Source organism: Puntigrus tetrazona, unplaced genomic scaffold, assembly GCF_018831695.1.
Source record: "Puntigrus tetrazona isolate hp1 unplaced genomic scaffold, ASM1883169v1 S000000002, whole genome shotgun sequence".
Classification (NCBI taxonomy): domain Eukaryota; kingdom Metazoa; phylum Chordata; class Actinopteri; order Cypriniformes; family Cyprinidae; genus Puntigrus; species Puntigrus tetrazona.
In genome coordinates this window covers 192,744-212,095 of record NW_025047682.1, presented here as the reverse complement: position 1 = coordinate 212,095, position 19,352 = coordinate 192,744, and the positions used below count along the sequence as shown (strand labels likewise).

The 19,352-nt window shown below is 36.2% G+C and overlaps 5 protein-coding genes across 5 annotated transcripts; all 5 read right to left on the bottom strand.

Moving 5' to 3' along the window:
* Positions 1 to 373: 373 nt before the first annotated feature.
* Positions 374 to 1,360, bottom strand: or30bu1 (odorant receptor, family 30, subfamily BU, member 1). The gene has a single exon (XM_043229338.1). It carries the CDS (start codon positions 1,358 to 1,360, stop codon positions 374 to 376), a length of 987 nt encoding a protein of 328 aa, XP_043085273.1.
* A 2,166-nt stretch (positions 1,361 to 3,526) lies between these two features.
* Positions 3,527 to 4,516, bottom strand: LOC122331776 (olfactory receptor 2AT4-like). Its single transcript, XM_043229270.1, has one exon. It carries the CDS (start codon positions 4,514 to 4,516, stop codon positions 3,527 to 3,529), a length of 990 nt encoding a protein of 329 aa, XP_043085205.1.
* Positions 4,517 to 6,454: 1,938 nt separating this feature from the next.
* On the bottom strand, positions 6,455 to 7,432 carry or30bv1 (odorant receptor, family 30, subfamily BV, member 1). Its single transcript, XM_043229339.1, is given in 3 exon segments — positions 6,455 to 6,540; positions 6,543 to 6,675; positions 6,677 to 7,432. Coding segments are annotated over 3 exon segments (975 nt in total).
* Positions 7,433 to 10,850: 3,418 nt separating this feature from the next.
* On the bottom strand, positions 10,851 to 11,810 carry LOC122331816 (olfactory receptor 10G4-like). The gene has a single exon (XM_043229341.1). It carries the CDS (start codon positions 11,808 to 11,810, stop codon positions 10,851 to 10,853), a length of 960 nt encoding a protein of 319 aa, XP_043085276.1.
* Positions 11,811 to 16,206: 4,396 nt separating this feature from the next.
* On the bottom strand, positions 16,207 to 17,172 carry LOC122331815 (olfactory receptor 10G4-like). The gene has a single exon (XM_043229340.1). It carries the CDS (start codon positions 17,170 to 17,172, stop codon positions 16,207 to 16,209), a length of 966 nt encoding a protein of 321 aa, XP_043085275.1.
* Positions 17,173 to 19,352: the final 2,180 nt, after the last annotated feature.

The window sequence follows — 19,352 nt, the reverse complement described above, 5'->3', positions numbered from 1 at the left end:
ATCTAGTGTTTAATTATTGAGGTCATAAACTTCACAAATAACAAGTATTTAAAAATAGTTTTACTGTACATGCAGTATAACCAAACAACAGGACATGCAAACTTTCCATATAGCCATATTTCATTCCTCTTTTTGTTTGTTTTATATTTATTGTCTATTTGTCTTTTCAATGACTAATAAATGGCCTTCTGATTTTTCTAATACATATTATTATTATTATTATTATTATTATTATTATTATTATTATGCACACGCGAATGACTATAATATTAACAAATATTGTAAATGCATGACAGCAGCACATAACTGCATAAAAATAACATGTCATTTGCATGGAATAAGGTGCATAAGAGCGTCTAACAGGCGAGTCATCTCATTTAGAAATAGTTAATGACCTGTTGACAATCCTGTTTTTGTGGACACACCATTTGATAAAGAACTGTCTGATTTCTTTGATCCTGATGCAGTAGATGAAGGGGTTCACTATAGGTGGAAGCAGACTGTAGAACATGACCAGTCCGATCCTCTGACTGCTGTTCATCTGAGAGTTTGGGAGGTTAGAAGTGGTGTAAACCACAAAAGCGGGGAACACATAATAGATGGTAATGATAGTCAGCTGAGTGGCACAGGTAGAAAAGGCTTTAATTCGGCCCTGTGCATTTGCTAATCGAAGCACAGACACCAGGATACTTAAATAGGAAAATATAATAAAAGACAATGGCACAAGAAGCACAAACATTGCTACAGCATATCCAATGAGACTTGCGCTGGTAGCATCAGCACAGGCCAGCTGGTTCATAGATAGAGAATCACAGAAACAATTAAGGATCATGTTTGGCCCACAGAACGGTAGCTTCACTGTCTGCATTAAACTAATGGTCGGAGCAATCATCGCAGTAACCCAGGAAAACCCTATCAGAAGCCTCATAGTGCGATTAGTCATTAAAACAGGGTATCTTAGCGGGTAACAGATCGCCAAGTACCGATCTAGTGCCATGATCATCATAATAAGAGAGTTCAAGGTACCAAAATAGTGAATGAGCTGCCTCTGAAACAGACAAACGTAGAAGCCAATATATCCGTCATTAAACCAATAGCGAGAAATAACTTTTGGCAGAGCGACTGTACAGAAACCAATATCAGACAAGGACAAACACAGAATGATAATATACATGGGCTTATGGAGGCTGCGTTCAATCACAAACAGGACCACAACGAGAGAGTTTCCGCTGATCACAGCGATGTAGATGATGAATAAAAGAGCTCCTATCAGGCTGTAGTGTTTGGGCTGGAGTCCAGGGAAACCCACGATGAAGAACTCAGTTACAACAGAAGCCGCGCTTTCGTTCGCCTGCAACATACTAACACATACAGGAAATAACTACTTGCGAAAGAAGTAATGCTGTATGTTACACTGAAAGTTACTCACCCTTGAAAAATTTCTTTGACTGATTTGGTTTGCCCAAAAATATGCACATATTTACTTGAAGCGAAAATTAGATTAAACATGCAGTGTATATATCATAACATAATTAAACATCTTAAATGATAAGATATTACTAATAAGAATACATAATACTAAACAGTACTTAAGTAAATCCCCTATTAACCATTAAATAGTGTTTTAAATTATGCAAAATTATGCTATTGCAAAAAATCTGCTATTGGCTTGTATTTTGGAAAAATTACCTTTATTATTCCTCTGTTAAGTTATGTGACATCCGCTAAAATAGTATTGTCTCAATGTGCCACGTCTCTCAGCTCTGATGTCAGTATTCTGCTTGAGGTTTCATTATTTTATAGCTGTAGAAGCAGTATTAAAGCCTATAGGGTCTAACACATCACAGAAGATCCTGAACCATGTGGTGCTGTGAAACTGGGCTGACCTTTGGGGTTTGGGACATGTTTAGCCAGAAGATAACTATAGCATGGAGTTTGGCTCTTTTAGCTTAGCTATTGCATGTATTTGTACAACACAGATACATGAGCTATTTCATTTTTATAAGTCTGTGCTGTTTTTACTCCAACATAATTCAAAATCTGGTGTCATTTTTGATGCACACACACACACACACACACACACACACACACACACACACACACACACACACACACACACACACACACACACACACACACACTTATTTGTAAAGTCACAGTAGCCTATGTCCTAAGTATTTGGGCTTCTAAGTTACCTAAAGAACTTAGCAAACAGAGTTCCTTTTAGCCATGAATAGGTCTTAATGAGAGTTTTATTGTAAGCTTTTGCACCGTTTTGTGGATACAATGATACATCGTGATTTCTGTCAAATCTCCTCACAAAGTCTAAAATAAGAAACCTATATATTTTGTTTAACAGGCTAATGTTAACATGATGTGTGATATAGGTGCATGTCTAAAAAAGGCAATAAATGTCCAAAAATATGTATACGTCTGACACTGGAGAGTCTTACTTGTTAAGAAGCAAGGGTCACGTAGAAAGAAACTGTAGGATATTTTGGCGGAAACCATGGTAACCTGAAGAGCACACCAAGCCTTACACAGAACGCTGCTGCTACCTTTTTCTTGAAACTGCACGCGGCGAGAATACATTTTCTCCGCTCAGTAGATCATGTAGATCAGTTAAAAAGATTAATAATATAAAGTACTATATTCTTTAAAATATAGTTTGATAGGTGATATTTCACCAAAGAATGTGTTAATTATGACATACATTTAATAGGCATGTGTTGTTTTAGTCTCTGAGAAAAAGTACAAAAACAGGCTAAACGTTCTATAAGTAAAGCCTTAGATGCATAAATAAAGTAATACAAATATTAGTAGCAGTGGTCTAATGCTAAATAACGAAACAAACAAAAGCTACACTCCTAATGCATGATGCAAAATGTATACCTGAAATTAAAATAATAACAAACATCATTTACTTCAAGCTTTTCTGAATAGAAATCTAGAGTGGGCACTTTTTGGGGGTTGGGGATATATGTTTTATTTATACTTAACCTACAACCATTATATTTACAAATATATAAAAACAATGGTCCCACTTTATATCAGGTGACCTTAACTTCTATGTACTTACATTTAAATGAATCATTTGGTACAATGCACTTATTGTGTACATACATGTTTTTACATGGTACTTATGTTTTTTTAAAAAGACCCATATGTAGTTATATCTGTAATTAATTTCTGTAATTCAATTTGTAATTATATACTTTTATTATTTTGTGCAAGTGCATAGTAGTTAAGGCTTAGTTATTCTAAGCATTACTTTTTTAAAATTAACATCAAGGGCCAATTACCCACTGTAGGATGCACTCAGTCTACTGTGTATTTTGGAAAAATATAAAAAAATATTTTTTTTGTTTGTTTAGTATCTGGATAAATGTTGCTTAAATTCTATTTAAAAAGCATTATTATATTAAAATATAAAATATGTTATTTATATAACTGTTAAAGGCCATAAAACGGCACATAGTACATGTAAGTTTCATAAAATAAGATATATGAGCTCTGGTAGATAATTTCACTTTGGGATAGTTAACTTTTGTTTTAGAATTGTAGTCTTGTTTTTGTGGACACACCATTTGATAAAGAACTGTCTGATTTCTTTGATCCTGATGCAGTAGATGAAGGGGTTCACTATAGGTGGAAGCAGACTGTAGAACATGACCAGTCCGATCCTCTGACTGCTGTCCATCTGAGAGTTTGGGAGGTTAGAACTGGTTAGAACCACAAAACGGGGCACATAATAGATGGTAATGATAGTCAGCTGAGTGGCACAGGTAGAGAAGCCTTTGATTCGGCCCTGTGCATTTGCTAATCGAAGCACAGAGACCAGGATACTTAAGTAGGAAAATAAGATGAAAGTGAATGGCACGAGAAGCACAAACATTGCCAAAGCATATGCATTTAGATTTGTGAGGGTGGCATCAGCACAGGCCAGCTGGTTTATAGATAGAGAATCACAGAAACAATTAAGGATCATGTTTGGCCCACAGAACGGTAGCTTCACTGTCTGCATTAAACTAATGGTCGGAGCAATCATCGCAGTAACCCAGGAAAACCCTATCAGAAGCCTCATAGTGCGATTAGTCATTAATACGGGGTATCTTAGCGGGTAACAGATCGCCAAGTACCGATCTAGTGCCATGATCATCATAATAAGAGAGTTCAAGGTACCAAAATAGTGAATGAGCTGCCTCTGAAACAGACAAACGTAGAAGCCAATATAACCGTCATTAAACCAATAGCGAGAAATAACTTTTGGCAGAGCGACTGTACAGAAACCAATATCAGACAAGGACAAACACAGAATGATAATATACATGGGCTTATGGAGGCTGCGTTCAATCACAAACAGGACCACAACGAGAGAGTTTCCGCTGATCACAGCGATGTAGATGATGAATAAAAGAGCTCCTATCAGGCTGTAGTGTTTGGGCTGGAGACCAGGGAAACCCACGATGAAGAACTCAGTTACAACAGAAGCCGCGCTTTCGTTCGCCTGCAACATACTAACACATACAGGAAATAACTGCTTAGAGAAGAAAAAATATCTGGCTTCAGATAAATGATTGAATTATACATTCAATTAATATTACATGATTTTAATAACATTTAATTGCTAAATTATGAATTCACATAAATGATTCAATATGTAATTTCATAAAGTGATAATAATGTAAATACAAATTAGTAAATTAATTATACATATTTACAAAAAAGAATCTAGATATCATTTTGACTTGTATTTCAGCAAATTACCTTGATTATTCCTCTATCAAGTTATGTGACATCTGCTACAGTGTATTCCTGGCTCAGCGTCTCTGTGCTGGTCTCAATGTTTTCATTATTTTATAGCTGTAGAATCAGTGTTAAAGCAAGTAGGGTCTAACACGTCATAGAGGATTTTTTGTGCTGTGAAACTGAGCTGACCTTTGGGGTTTACAGGTTTGCATGACGCGCATTCACACAGACGGGATTAGCTTTTTATTTTATTTTATTAAAATATTTTGTACTAATTATATCAGCATCTGCAGAGGTCACCAGCAGGTGGTGCTAAAATGAGGAAAATAAATGAATACAAGTAAATGACAGCTGTGACATCTGTTTTTAAATTTTCCATGACAGAAAAGCATACTACTTTACATTTTTTTATTTCAGGGTCTCTTAACTAGTTGCTTATTATCATGCATATTACTAGAATTTTTGCCATTTATAAGATACTAACTAATGCCTTATTCTGCATACCCAATCATACCCAATGCCTAAACTTAACAAATACCTTACTAACTATTAATAAGCACCAAATTAGGAATTCATTGAGGAAACAGTCATTGTTAATAGTGAAAAAGTGTTCCCTATTCCAAAATATTCTCATGATATTCAGTCACACTGTGCGTTAAGGACCAGTTCTCGCTGTTAACCAACCATCAACAAACTAATATAATTGCCTCAACAAACTAATAATTTGCTAATAATAGTTAGTTAGTAAGGTAGTTGTTAGATTTAGGTATTGGATAGGATTAGGGATATAGAATATGGTCATGCAAAATATATGTGCCTTATAAGCACTAATAAACAGCCAATATGTTATTAATAAGAAACTAGTTAATAGTAAGAATTGGTTGCTGTTTTGCCATATATTTAATTATAAATATATTATATATTCTCTTTGTTTAACTGCATGTTTTGTGACCACTAATGCATTGTTTTATATATATATATATATATATATATATATATATATATATATATATATATATATATATATATATATATATATATATATATATAAGTATTATTTGTCAATTCTGATAAATGCAGTTTAAAGAGTGAGACTGTAGTTTATTAATTTCACTTAATTGTAATTTGATGCACAGAGTATCCACAGACAACAGCTGTTTTCATATATATTATGGCTCTGTTGCATTTAGGCCAAGATTTATCTACTTAAATGTCAATTTGTGCCATAAATGCATTTTGAAAATAAAATAAAATAAATGTTTAAAATACATACTTTTGGAGTGCAGAAATCTTAATTCTTGACTGGGTGTTTCGTTTCTATATTCCTGACAAATATACACCAACGTTAAGTCTAAAATCCAAATGGATGGACAGTACTGCATTTATATGCACTTCAAATACTTAAATCCTAAATATTTTTATATTACAAATATATAACTTTATCAATAACATCTTTTCTGTTTACATTCTGTTTTACCGTACATCCAAAAGGAGCTAACTTTATAAATGCTGTTGTTAATAACAAAACAGATGTTTCGGTAGTTTTTTTTTTCTTCTATTGAAACCACCAGAATTCACGGAACACTTCACAATACATATTTAAACGAAACATAAAAACACAGTTACAAATCCAAAGACTTTATTCAGTTGCTTCCCATACAGTGCATGTTTGTTTCTATCACAACTCCACACATAACGTAATATTTTACAGAGTGATCACGTTAATTCTAGATATCTCTCGAAAGGCCTTTTGCCTGCTCACCCACCGGCTCACGATCGTTCTGATCTCTGAGTACGTAAACAGTAGATGAAGGGGTTTATCAGCGGCGGAGCGAGGCTGTAAAGCAATATGAGCAGTATCCTGAAATCTCTGCTGATTTGGATTTGCAGGAAATTGGCTATATACACGGCACAGCGAGGCGTGCGTAAACAGAGCGATGATGGACAGCTGCGTGCTGCAGGTGGCGAAGCTTTTCCAGCGGCTCTGAGAGCTGGACAGCCTCATCAAAGACGCTATGATGTGACAGTAAGAGTAAATGATGAAGGCCAGAGGGAGAAGGAGCACGAGCAGGGCCACGCACAGGGCCACCAACACCTGCTTGCTGTTTTCAGCACAGGCTAGGCTGGTAATAGAGATGTGGTCACAGTAGCATTGAACGATCAGTTGAGGGCCGCAGTAAGGAAGCTGTTGAGTGTATAGGGTGGCTATTGTGGGAGCGATGAAGGCAGTTACCCAAGCCGTTGCGTTTAGCGTGTACATGATGCGGTTAGTCATAACAGTCTGGTATCGCAGGGAAAAACAAATAGCCACGTAGCGATCGAGGGCCATGATCATCATTATAAGCGAGTTTAATGTCCCGAAATAGTGAATTAGCTCCATTTGGAAGAAGCAAGCGTGGAAAGGGCTCGCTCCCGCATTGAACCAGTACCTGGATATGACTTTAGGTAAGGCAACAGTGGAGAAACACATGTCAGACATCGCCAGGCTCGCGAGGATGATGTACATGGGCTTCCTGAGGCTCTCCGAGGTGATAAACAGTACCAGGAAGACGGTGTTTCCGGCCACTGTGGTCGTGTAGACGATGAAGAAAATGGCAGAGACCAGGCCGTAGTAGTCTGGATGGAGTCCAGGGAAGCCCACAATGATAAACTCGGTGATAGTAGTCCAGTTTTTCGGTAACATGTTGCCAGATCTGCAGAGATTATAGGATTATAGGTCACAGATGATTAAGACGACTGCCTAAAGTTTTATGTATTTTGAACAAAATGTTAAAGATAGTACAATATAATAATATTATTTGTAAACTGTTACATATAGTATTAAATATTATTAAAATGGCAACCGTAAAAATGCGGTATTTCAAAAAAGCATTAAAGAATCTTTCAAGAAAGTAAAATGGCATAAAATACAATATAAAAATAAAATACACAGCATGATAATAATTCATTATCAATAAACAGCTATACGACTGTGAAGATGCACCTGTTATGTTGACTCTAAATTAAGAGAAATACATTATTGCGCATCACTTATATAGTGTTTGCTGTTATGTACAGTGTGATCGGGCTTTTTTTTTTCAAATGATGACAGGGTCAAGGTGGCTTTAGGGACTAAATGTCACTCATAGCACATAAACTTAAACGGGTGGAAAAAACCCTCAAAACAGGCCTCATACCACTTCAAGTTCGTTTCAGTCACACGCAAAATAAAAAAAAACGGCAAGATATTTTTTCAATTATATTATTTTCAGCTAATAATATTTTTCACTTGTTGCCTCTGTGAGTATATAGGCTGTCCAGAAATGTTTTTATTGATTTTAATCACCGTACACCGTGCTTAGTGTTGTGAATTATCAATAGAATCTAACTAAAATGTCATTGCTTTAACATGTTTTATAAAGCTGAACTATAACGTGATGTGAAGTATATAAGTAATTAGTAAATATCAGTAAATCTTCTGTTTTAAAGTTTGGTGTCATAACAAACTTTTCCTGCCTGTCATCAGATCTCATGGGGTTTTGATTGTTTTTGAGTGTCAGCATCTACATTAATTGGTGTTGTCACTCATCTGCTGGATTCCTCAGTGTAAATTCTCTCAGGTCTGTTTTCCCATCAGTCTATAACCTTCAGGGCCTGTCTAGTGTCTCTAGAAAGCAAATTAAGAGCATGTAGCAAATATGTTGACACTCTTCTGACAAACAACAGTGACGATGTTTACGGGATGTTACTTGGAAACCCTTGGTCTCTAACGTCTCCATCAGTGATCTCCCCTTTTCTCAAAAATGCATGAAACTGTATCAAATATTAAAATAATAGCTAAATACATTAAATTATTTTAGACTAAGACTAACATTTATGCATGCTAAGCATGTAATATTACTATATTTCCTGAACAGTAAAACAAAAATGGGCTCAAATGAGGTAGTAATATATATAGTGACTTATATATAGTGATATATAAGAGGCTATATTTTGAAGCTATTTTGCTTCTATAACATTTTTTCAGAATAGTGTTTTATTTGCATCTGTAGATTTTAAATATAATTTTTTTTCTTTACTTAACAGACTTTACAGACTTTTAGTTTTATATATACAATATGTATTTGTTCATATAATTCACCTGATTTATATAACATTATTCAAAAAAACACATTTCTGATTTAGGAAAAAATATAAACGTTGCTTTATCTATTGTTCAGATTTTCTATTCTGGAATGTGTGTAAATGACTGCATATTTAATTAGACAATGCATATTTAAACATAATTTTGCAAGACTTATGATACAGACCAATTTTCTTAATGTACTGTGATCAATCTGCTGAAACGGTATATGATATTTGAAGTCTGTTAAACTTTAATCAGTAGTCCAAAGCATCATATAGTATATTTATTGAATTATAAACCCCCTTCGGCCTCAAATGCTCTGAGGTTCCAAGCCACTAATACAATGATGATATAAATGAATAAGATTATTGACTCTGTTGGGAAAACAAGACATTGTTTGTGTCCTTTTTATTAACACCCCTAATACACTCCCTTGAGACAAGTCAGCAAATTGATGGTATTTCCACAGCATCAGTGTTTTGCCCTGCTCTATGCTAAATACAGCAGTACCTGTGGTCTATTTTTCAGACACAAGTGTTATTTTAATTTATTTGTCCGATATCCTTCTTATCAGCTGTCTAAGTTTATTATTTATATTCCATAGTTATGACTGATACCTTAGTACTAAATAGACATTAAATGTATTTATTTTTTTGGCAGATAAACTTATTAGTCTAAGCGAACACACCTGCAACCTCTGGTATAAAAAGAAGTATGCATGTTGTTGTTGTCTAGACCTATGAAAATAGGTCAAAAGGTCAAATAAACAAAGATTGATTCATAGTATTTTCCTTTTTTGAGTTAATTAGCCATTGAATTTTAATTTAATACAATAATGATAATAATAATAATAATAATATTAATGTCAATTAATAATAATATTAAGTATGAAATGTTGTTTTTATTAATGTGTTTTTATTATTAATAAAATGTCTTTTATTTTTGGGGGATTTTATATTTTTTAGAGCCTGACACTGTTAAGAATAATAAAACCTGTAACCTGTAAATGTAACAAACAAACAATAAATAAATAAATACATTTTTGCACAAATTTAATCATTTAGTCATATCAATGTTTGACTGCATTAATGTAAAATGTCCACTGGGTGGCGCAAAAATACCTCAATTTCACCAAAACAAAAAAACCTGTTACATTTAGTTGTATTTTTTTGTACCACATCTTTAATTCAGTTTAAATTACATTAAATCCAGACTTAAGCCACAGTTATATTTTGTTCTTAATAATTCACAAAGAAGGTTAAAGGTCACATACACCTCTAAGAGAACTTGGTTTGAATGTCAATATCTACATAAAATCTACATCACTCAGTGGTTTCCCATCTGTAAAGTCTTCAGGGTCTGTCTAGTGTCTCCAGAGAACAAATTAAGGGCATGTAGCAAATATGTTGACACTTTTCAGACAAACAACGGTGACAGGGATTCTTGCACATGCTTACGTGAAAACCCATGACATGAAACCTCTAATGAGTTTCTTGATGAGCAAAACACAAACATTAATGTCTGTTAAGTAAGAAAACATGAAAATGGTGTAAAAAATGTAGAGCTATAAGCTGCAGTTTTCATAAAACTAATCAGGTGTTTAAAAATATATTGAAATGCATCATCTTTTGCTTATGTTTTAGAGATCTGCTAGCTTTTAAAATGGCATGTTCATTTGTAGCAAGGTTTTTTGGCCAAACTGGGCCACAGTATGGCTACCTTTTTGTTAGAAATGAGTTTTCAAATAGTACCTTAAATGGAGACTCAGAGTTACCTTATATGGAGAGAAATGTTAGATGGATTGGTAGATGGATTAATAGTATTTGCGTGTAGATATATTTTTATGTGCATTTGTGTTATATGCATCAAAGCATGTACACCTCAAAATATTAACACATCTATGCATAAGCTTGATTTCTAAAATGAGCAAGAGTGCAAGAAAATACATGAATGAATGCAACAAAAACGTAATCATGAGATTTAACAAAATAAACTATTATGATAAAACCTTTACATTATTTGGTGAAACTTTTATGCGCAAAAATATATCTGCTAATCGTTTCCTGATCTCTTTAGTCCTGGTGCAATAAACAGTGGGGTTTACTAAGGGCGGAATTAGAGAAGCGACAATCAAAATTGCATTTCTCTCTGTTAAAGTTAGAACAACTCCTATTCGGGTTAATAATGCATGGACCATTTTTGGTGCATAATAGCTAAACAAGACAATGAGGTGACTCAAGCAAGTGTTGATCATTTGCCTTTTGCTTGCATTGTTGGACAGTTTGGTCACACTATAGGCCAGGACAGCATATGTACACATAATAAAAGGAAACTGACCGCAGAACCACCACAGATTGATCATTGCAGGCAAGAAAAAATAAGGTTCAGGATTAACACAAGCAGCTCTGATCATAGAAGGATAATCACAGAACACATATTTGATGACAGGCTGACAGTATGGGACATTGTCTACCACAGATGTCAAAACACCCATTAAAGTGATAGTAATGAGCCATGTCAGAAAAATGAACAGAAATGTTCGTGAATTTGTTACAATGCTGTTGTATCTCAAAGGAAGCCTGATTGCAATAAGTCGATCTATTGCCATTAATGTCAGAGCCATGCACTCTGTGAAATCACCAAGATGATAGAAGAACATCCTTGAGATACAAGAGTAGTATGAAACATTTTTAATCTCAGCCAGCAGCACTGAGATCATGGTTGTGCTGCAGGTAGAAGAGAACATTATGTCAACAACAGCTAGATTACAGATTAATATGTACATAGGTTTATGTAAATGTCTGTTAGACGAGATGATACACAGATTGATGCCGTTCCCAAGCAATATAAGCATGTAGGTTATTAAGACGAGAAATCCGAGGAGCTTTTGGTTCTGCAGGTGATCAAATCCAGTGATTATAAAGCTGTCTACATTGCTTACAGTGTAGTTTGCCATTTTCAGTCCACTGCTAAAACAGACGCAAGTGCATTAAAATGCACTGTATACAGGTAACAAGTCAAAATCAATTAGATTCTTGATGTACTCATATATGCAGAGAAAAAAAGCTCCTGTGAAGGAAAATGGCAAAAATATGCAGACAGTGTCATTAATGGCTAGGTGTCGAAAACTGTAAAAGTTGAAGTATATTTTTATCAAAAATAGAAAAAGAGTTTCAATCATTTTAAAGAATAAATGTAAATATGTGCATTTTCTTGTTTCTTTCTTCTTTAGGCATTCCTCCTTAGAACCTAAAAAATGTTTTTCATGGAAAATAAAAATGTTTTTCTCATCCAGAAAAATTCTTCTCATCTAACAGATGTTTGCCTGATGTCCTGCCTTTTATATTTTATATGATGCGACAGTTACGTCACAGTTACTTAGCAGCCGTAAGAAACTTGTTTGTTCAGAACATCATAATGCATAACATTTTAAGGCTGGTGATACATAATGCATAAACCTGTGTTTGACAAGTGCTCTAATCTATGCAAAATAAACCCCATAAATGTTTTATGTTCTCATATAGGGTCTACACATCCTATGTTATATGTTATTAACTTAAACTGTTGTTAAGCTGTTAAAAGCATGTTTAAAAAGGTTTACAAATGCTTGTAGGTTCATAAAATATCGATATCTTGGAACTGATACGTTGATATCATTGTATTTAGTTAATGACATTATTAATTGCATTTAGTGCCATCACAATGAATAAATACATTTACCTAATTTCACATTATAACACCACTCCTGGCCTTACCCACACCTTCCATCCGTCCAAAGTAAAAAAAAAAAAAAAACCTTGACATTGCAAGGTGTACCTTTTCTGACTTTTTCATTTAGTTGAACGAGTGTTGTCTCAGCATAAACAGATGGGACAAAAATAATGTGTGTGGTAAAAACTTTGGATCATACAAATGTGTGTATTTAACTGTTAAAGATGGTAAAAATATCTCAGTTCAGTACTTCTGTGCCACTCATTGATGTGCCACTGCAGTCGACGTCCCATCCAGGAGCCTGAAGCTGTGTGCCCATTACATACAGCATATACACTGTCCTAAAGGCACTCCTGCTCGTTGTAATGCTGGGTTAGACCACAGGCTAAAGAGACTGAGACATTCTGTGGTAATGCTGACCTGGAGAGTGCCCTGATGCCATGCCTGTCACGCGTGTGGTTAGCAGGAGAGCACACAACGAGCATAAAGGGAACTAAAATGTTTTAATCTACTCAGAGATGAAAATAAACAATATAAATACAGGCAGGCAGATAGGACGAAATCACACGCACATAAAGATGAGATAGGACCAACAGAACTGAAATTACAGGACTTAAATACACCAGGTAAAACACTAAATTAACTACACACAGTTGAAAACTCTAAGACAATTAACTAAAGTAGGTCACATGGAACACATGGCACACGACAAAAACAATAACAAAGTCCAGAGAATGTGACATTATCTTCCCCCCCCCCCGGAAGGTGTAACATCAAAAAACAAAACAAATAGGAATTGGGGATACCGGATCTTGGGAGGAGGTTCTGGTGGAGGGCGGCCCCAGGAGGAGGTAGGCAGATAGTCCAGGTAGGAACAGACGGAGGAGGAGCCAGGGGAGGAGACAAGAGGAGTCCGGAGCAGGAGGAGATCCAGAGCCCAGCCATGGTGGTCCACGGTGGAGCCAACGGAGGGAGGAGCCATGGAGGAGGAGTGGCCATCGACTCCATGGGGCCGACCGATGGCGGCGGAGCAGGTGGTGGAGGAGACTAAGGCGGAAAGCCGAAGAGCCAGGGTGACGCCGAGGTGCTGGAGGTCCTAGGCGACACCGCAGGCTTCGGCAACCAATGCGGAGACAGGGGGCGGGAAGGGACGCTGCGGAGCCAGAGCGACAGAGGACTGAGGTGGAGCCGGAGGAGCCTGACAGAGCCGGAGGGATGATGGAGCCTTGTGGAGCTGGTGGACTGACGGACCACGGTGAAGAGGAGGGAGCTAGTAGCCTAGGGAGAGACGATGGGTCTACGAGCCGAGGTGGAGTCCGGGACTCGGAGGCGGGACGGTGAGGCGAGGGATCCTCCACCCACGACGGTGATGGAGACCGGCAGACCCGTGGCGAGCACCAGCTGGTGAGCTGAGGATGAGCGCAGGGGCTGCTGGGATCTATCAACGGTGTATGACAAGGGTAGGAGGGTGGGTAAACTGGAAGCGCCGAGGCGCAGGCACTGGAGGAGCGCGCGTGGCGCGGGCACGTTACAGAGCGCGTCGAGGCGCAGGCACTGGAGGAGCACTGCGTGGGCGCGGGCACGGTACAGAGCGCACGATGGGTCCATGGTCGCGCTCGACTCGACAGGAACCCACACGAACGTAAGCGGCGATGCTCTCGAGGACCGCTCCCAGACAGCTGCGCCTGATTGGAGATGTTTAGTCTGCGAAGTAAGTTCGCGCTGAAAGCTGTCCGGGTAACAGGAGTCGTTGGCGAGAGGTCGATAGCCTGGGTGGACACCTGGCGAGAAATCAAACTGTCTGGATCAGCCAGCGAGATGGATTGGGCAGTGCTAGCCAGCGTACAAGATGGAACAACGGAGCGGTTACTCATCTGCGCCAGGTTTATTCAGAGATGGCCACCATAAAGGACATCACCTGACTGAGGGGACGCGCTGCGACTTCCGTCGTTCGTAGAGCAAAGTCAGTCACTGGGCACAGTTCCTGCATTAACTTCAGATCAGAACTACCCTCATGCAGCTGCTTGAGTGCCTTGGCTCTGTGGACTTGCAGGATAGCCATGGTGTGCAGGGCGGGGGAGGCCTGGCCCACAGCACTGTAAGCTTTGGCAGCGAGAGCTGACAACAGCTTACCAGCTTTGGGCGATTCCTCCAGATGGTGGCGTTTTGAGGGCATAAATACACCGCAGCCGCACGCTCCACATGGGGAGCATCAGAAAGAAGATACAAATGCTCTTGCCAATTTTCATTGGCCTTTTCTTCTTAAAATGACTGAAAGGGGACACTTGAGTTTTAGGGGCAAAGCTTAAAACATGTAAATGATACATTTTCATGACCACGTAGCACAGCAACATCATGTGAGCATGTAAACATGATAGAAACAATAGTTAATCAATAGAAATCTCTGCCAGTTCAATATGTCTGTATATCGCTAACACCCCTAATCTCAGTCATTTTATTATTGACAAGCACTTTTAGACATCTGAGGCCTAAAAATCGATTTTTAGACCACCTAAAAATCTAACTTTAAACCTAACACTACATCCTGAATGATTAAAAAATCATTATGTCAGAAGGTGAAACAAAACTGATATATAGTGTATTTCTGCCTTTGTATTTAAAGCATGAATATTATGAATAGTGGTGGTGTTAGTCCCAAAAGTAACATTAGATACTGATTCTATTAAAACATTTGTGTAATGGGATCTCAAGCACTACAGGGAACATTATCTCTACTATACTATTAGTGGATAATTAAGAGGGCCCATGTGTATATTAAGAAGCATCATGGCCTATTTTATTAAGATAGTGAAGCAATCATATGAGCAGGAGCAACTCATTTAGTTTCAGTATTGAATATTTTCAGTATTCCAGCAATTTTAATATACAGCATTGTTCATTTTAACATAATTTTGTATGTTTGTACAGTATATTAAACACAAAAACATGCAAATCATTAAACCATAACCAGCCATTTGTACATGCCTCCCTAGATTTCTGGAAATAGTATATTCTTACATACTTTATCTATTTAATTTTTGCTTAATTTATATATTTCTTTTTAATACAGTTTGCTTATTATATCTGTTGTGAAAAAGGTTTCTCGTTGGGGAAGACATGTCAAGGGTTTTCATGTGACATAGTGCTATTAACACAGTCACTCTTGTTGCTCTGAAGAGTGTCAACATATTTGCTACATGTTTTTAATTTGCTCTCTGGAGACAAGACATATCCTGAAGATTGTACAGATGGGAACCAACCCTGAGAGAATTATCAAACATGAGTGATGCAAAAAAGTGTCATTATCCATTAATGTTCACAATGACAATCAAAATCTGTCAAACCAGGTTATCGGTAACTTTTAACACTCATCATTAATTATAAAGATCAATAAAAGACCACACAAAGTAAATATTGACTGAACTAAATCAATTGTTCAGCATTTGGAAATATTAGGTAAATGATTTCAACACTTGTGAACAAACAGTGTTTGGTAGGCTTTGTACAATATTGACACCCTTATTTTTTTTTCATTTTAAAAACAAAATAAACAGTCTCTAACAAGATCAAGAGAATAATCGAATATTATTAAACAAAACATTGTCATAATTTGTTGAAAGAATGATGAACACAATAATCCATTATGATAAAACCTTTAAATGATTTGGTACAACTTTTTTGTGCAAAAATACATCTGACAATCGTTTTCTGATCTCTTTAGTCCTGGTGCAATAAACAGCAGGATTTATTAAGGGAGGAATTAGAGAAGCAATAATCAATATTGCATTTCTCTCTGTTAAAGTTAGAACAACTCCTATTCGGGTTAGCATGTTAGAGACCAGCTTTGGTGCATAAAAACTGAGCAGAACAATGAGGTGACTCAAGCAAGTGTTGATCATTTGCTTTTTGCTGGATTTGTTGGAGAGTTTGGTCACACTATAGGCCAGGACAGCATAGGTACACATAACAAAGGGGAAGAGTCCACAGAACCACCACAGATTGATCATTGCAGGCAAGAAAAAATAAGGTTCAGGATTAACACAAGCAGCTCTGATCATAGAAGGATAATCACAGAACACATATTTGATGACAGGCTGACAGTATGGGACATTGTCTACCACAGATGTTAAAACAATCATTAAAGCGATAGTAATGAGCCAAGTCAGAAAAATGAACAGAAATGTTCGTGAATTTGTTACAATGCTGTGGTATCTCAAAGGAAGCCTGATTGCAATGAGTCGATCTATTGCCATTAATGTCAGAGCCATGCATATTGTGAAGTCACCAAGATGATAGAAGAACATCCTTGAGATACAAGAGTAGTATGAAACATTTTTAATCTCAGCCAGCAGCACTGAGATCATGGTTGTGCTGCAGGTAGAAGAGAACATTATGTCAACAACAGCTAGATTACAGATTAATATGTACATAGGTTTGTGTAAATGTCGGTCAGTCAAGATGATAAACAGATTGATGCCGTTCCCAAGCAATATAAGCATGTAGGTTATTAAGATGAGGAATCCGAGGAGCTTTTGGTTCGGCAAGTGATCAAATCCAGTGATTATAAAGCTGTCTACATTGTTTACAGTATAATTTTCAAATGCCATTTTCAGTCCACTGCTAAACAAACAAGCACAAGTACATTAAAATACACTATGTACAGGTAACAAGTCAAAATCAATCAAAGCCTTGATGTACTCGTATATGCACAGAAAAAAGCTCCTGTGAAGGAAGATGGAAGAAAGATGCAGACAGTGTCTGTAATGACAAGGTGATGAAAACTCAGAAAATTGAAGTATAGTTTAAGAAGGAATACAAAAAGCGTTTCAGTCATTATAAAGAATAAATATAAATAATATGCAAAACATTTTCTAAACTTATTCTTTCCTCCTTGAATCTATGAAAAGCTAGAATTTCTAATTAGCAAGTATTTAAAATAGCATACAAGAGATTCTGAGATGTTCATTTAGTCAATCAGATGCACAACTGATGTTCTGCCTTTTATATTTTATTGCATGAGAGCTTGTATCTCGTGGTTTCCTAGCAGCGTGAAGCTATAGAGAGTTGGTTCAAAATGTCATAGAACATCTATAAAGAAATGTTCATTTTGCAAATATAAATAGTTTCAGAATTACAACAATTACAACTTGATGTCATTATTAATCAGCAGTAGGATGCTTCTGTATGTTTGCGTAGACACTGAAGGGCTCATTATTAAACAGGCATCTGAAAACAGAAGGTGGTGGAACAGTAGCTATTACTAAGCAATGTATTTTACATTACTTGGTAATAGCTACTGTTCCACCATCTCTGACAAAAGAACAAAAAGCAGACATGAAGTCAATTTCATTGAGAGCTTTGTGTAATTTCTACAATATTTCTAATTTTTTTAAATGATTAAATTATTATTTACATTAATCCTGAAAAACTTAAAAGTCAAAGGAACCAGATTTTTGAGTTTTCTCAGCTTTTTTTGTAGGAGAGTTTTCTCAACCTTTTGTTGTATAAACTGAATACAAAAATCAGAAAACCCTAAAAGTTCACGCTAACCAGCTTCAGCAGATTTTTAACTTTTGTCAAAAGCTGCCAAAGTCAGAAATGTTCCAGAATAAAGGATCCAGTATATATGCTTGCTTTCTCAGCTGTTTGCTTTCACTTAAACTGTCTTTACGAGTATACTTGTGAAGATGGGCTTTTTGACAAATACAAGTGTGTATTTAAGCGCTCAAGGTGTATAATGTGGCAAAATAACTCAGACAGTGCTCAGAAACGGCATTGCTTAAAAATGCTTAAACGTGTAAAATATAAATTGTGAGTTATTATAACATCAACAAGTGCTTTTAGATAGCCGAGGCAGACCAGCCTAAAAATATAACTTTTAAACCTTTTGTCATTCTAAAAGAGAGTGGCCCTGGCTAGTACATATGCTATTCTTAACTATCAGATGTTTACATAAACCAGTGTGCGTAGTAATATGCAAACTAGATTGTTGACAATGTAACACTACATCCTGAATGGTTAAAAAAATCATTATGTGACAGAAGGTTAAACAAAACTTATTGTAGTATATTTTTGCATTTGTATCTGAATAATGAATATTACTAATGATGGTATTAAGCGTAAAAATGTTGATCTGCGGTCCTCAGTCCCAAAGTGATACTGATTCTATTAAAATTTGTGTAATGAGAGTTCTAAAAAATACTATAGGGAACATAATCTCTCTATTAATGGATAATTAAGAAGGCCCTTGTGTATTTTAATTAACTGTTTTATTAACATAGTGAAGCCATCAGATGAGCAGGAGCAACTTTATTTTAACATTTTCACAAATCACGTGGTACATTAAACACAAAAATTTAACCATAAGCAAAAGCTTTTGTAAATGCCTGCTAAGATTTTTGGAGTTAGTAGTTTGTATTCTTACATAATTTATCTATGAGTATTCTTTATCTATCTTTCTTTTTAATACAGTTTGATTATTATATCTGTTGTGAGAAAGATTTCTTTGCTATTTTGAGGAACTGAAAATAGACTGCGCCATAGACCAACTCAAACCTGGTCTAAAGTCTAAAGTCAATGCCGCAGTATTTTTTGTTATTTAAAGACCATGTTAGTAGAAAATGTGTGTGTGTGTTTGTGTATGTATATACACACATATATGTATATATAGACTGACTCATCAGTCAGAGCTATTTGAAAGCCTGCATCCAATGCAGATGACTGAAAGTTTGGCCACTTAACATTATTTCAATAAAACATCACTTATAGTATATTTAACAAGTCAGTG

Coding starts and splice junctions, on each gene's coding strand:
- LOC122331815 (XM_043229340.1), bottom strand. CDS start 17,172: ATGGCATTTGAAAATTATACTGTAAACAATGTAGACAGCTTTATAATC.
- LOC122331816 (XM_043229341.1), bottom strand. CDS start 11,810: ATGGCAAACTACACTGTAAGCAATGTAGACAGCTTTATAATCACTGGA.
- or30bu1 (XM_043229338.1), bottom strand. CDS start 1,360: ATGTTGCAGGCGAACGAAAGCGCGGCTTCTGTTGTAACTGAGTTCTTC.
- LOC122331776 (XM_043229270.1), bottom strand. CDS start 4,516: ATGTTGCAGGCGAACGAAAGCGCGGCTTCTGTTGTAACTGAGTTCTTC.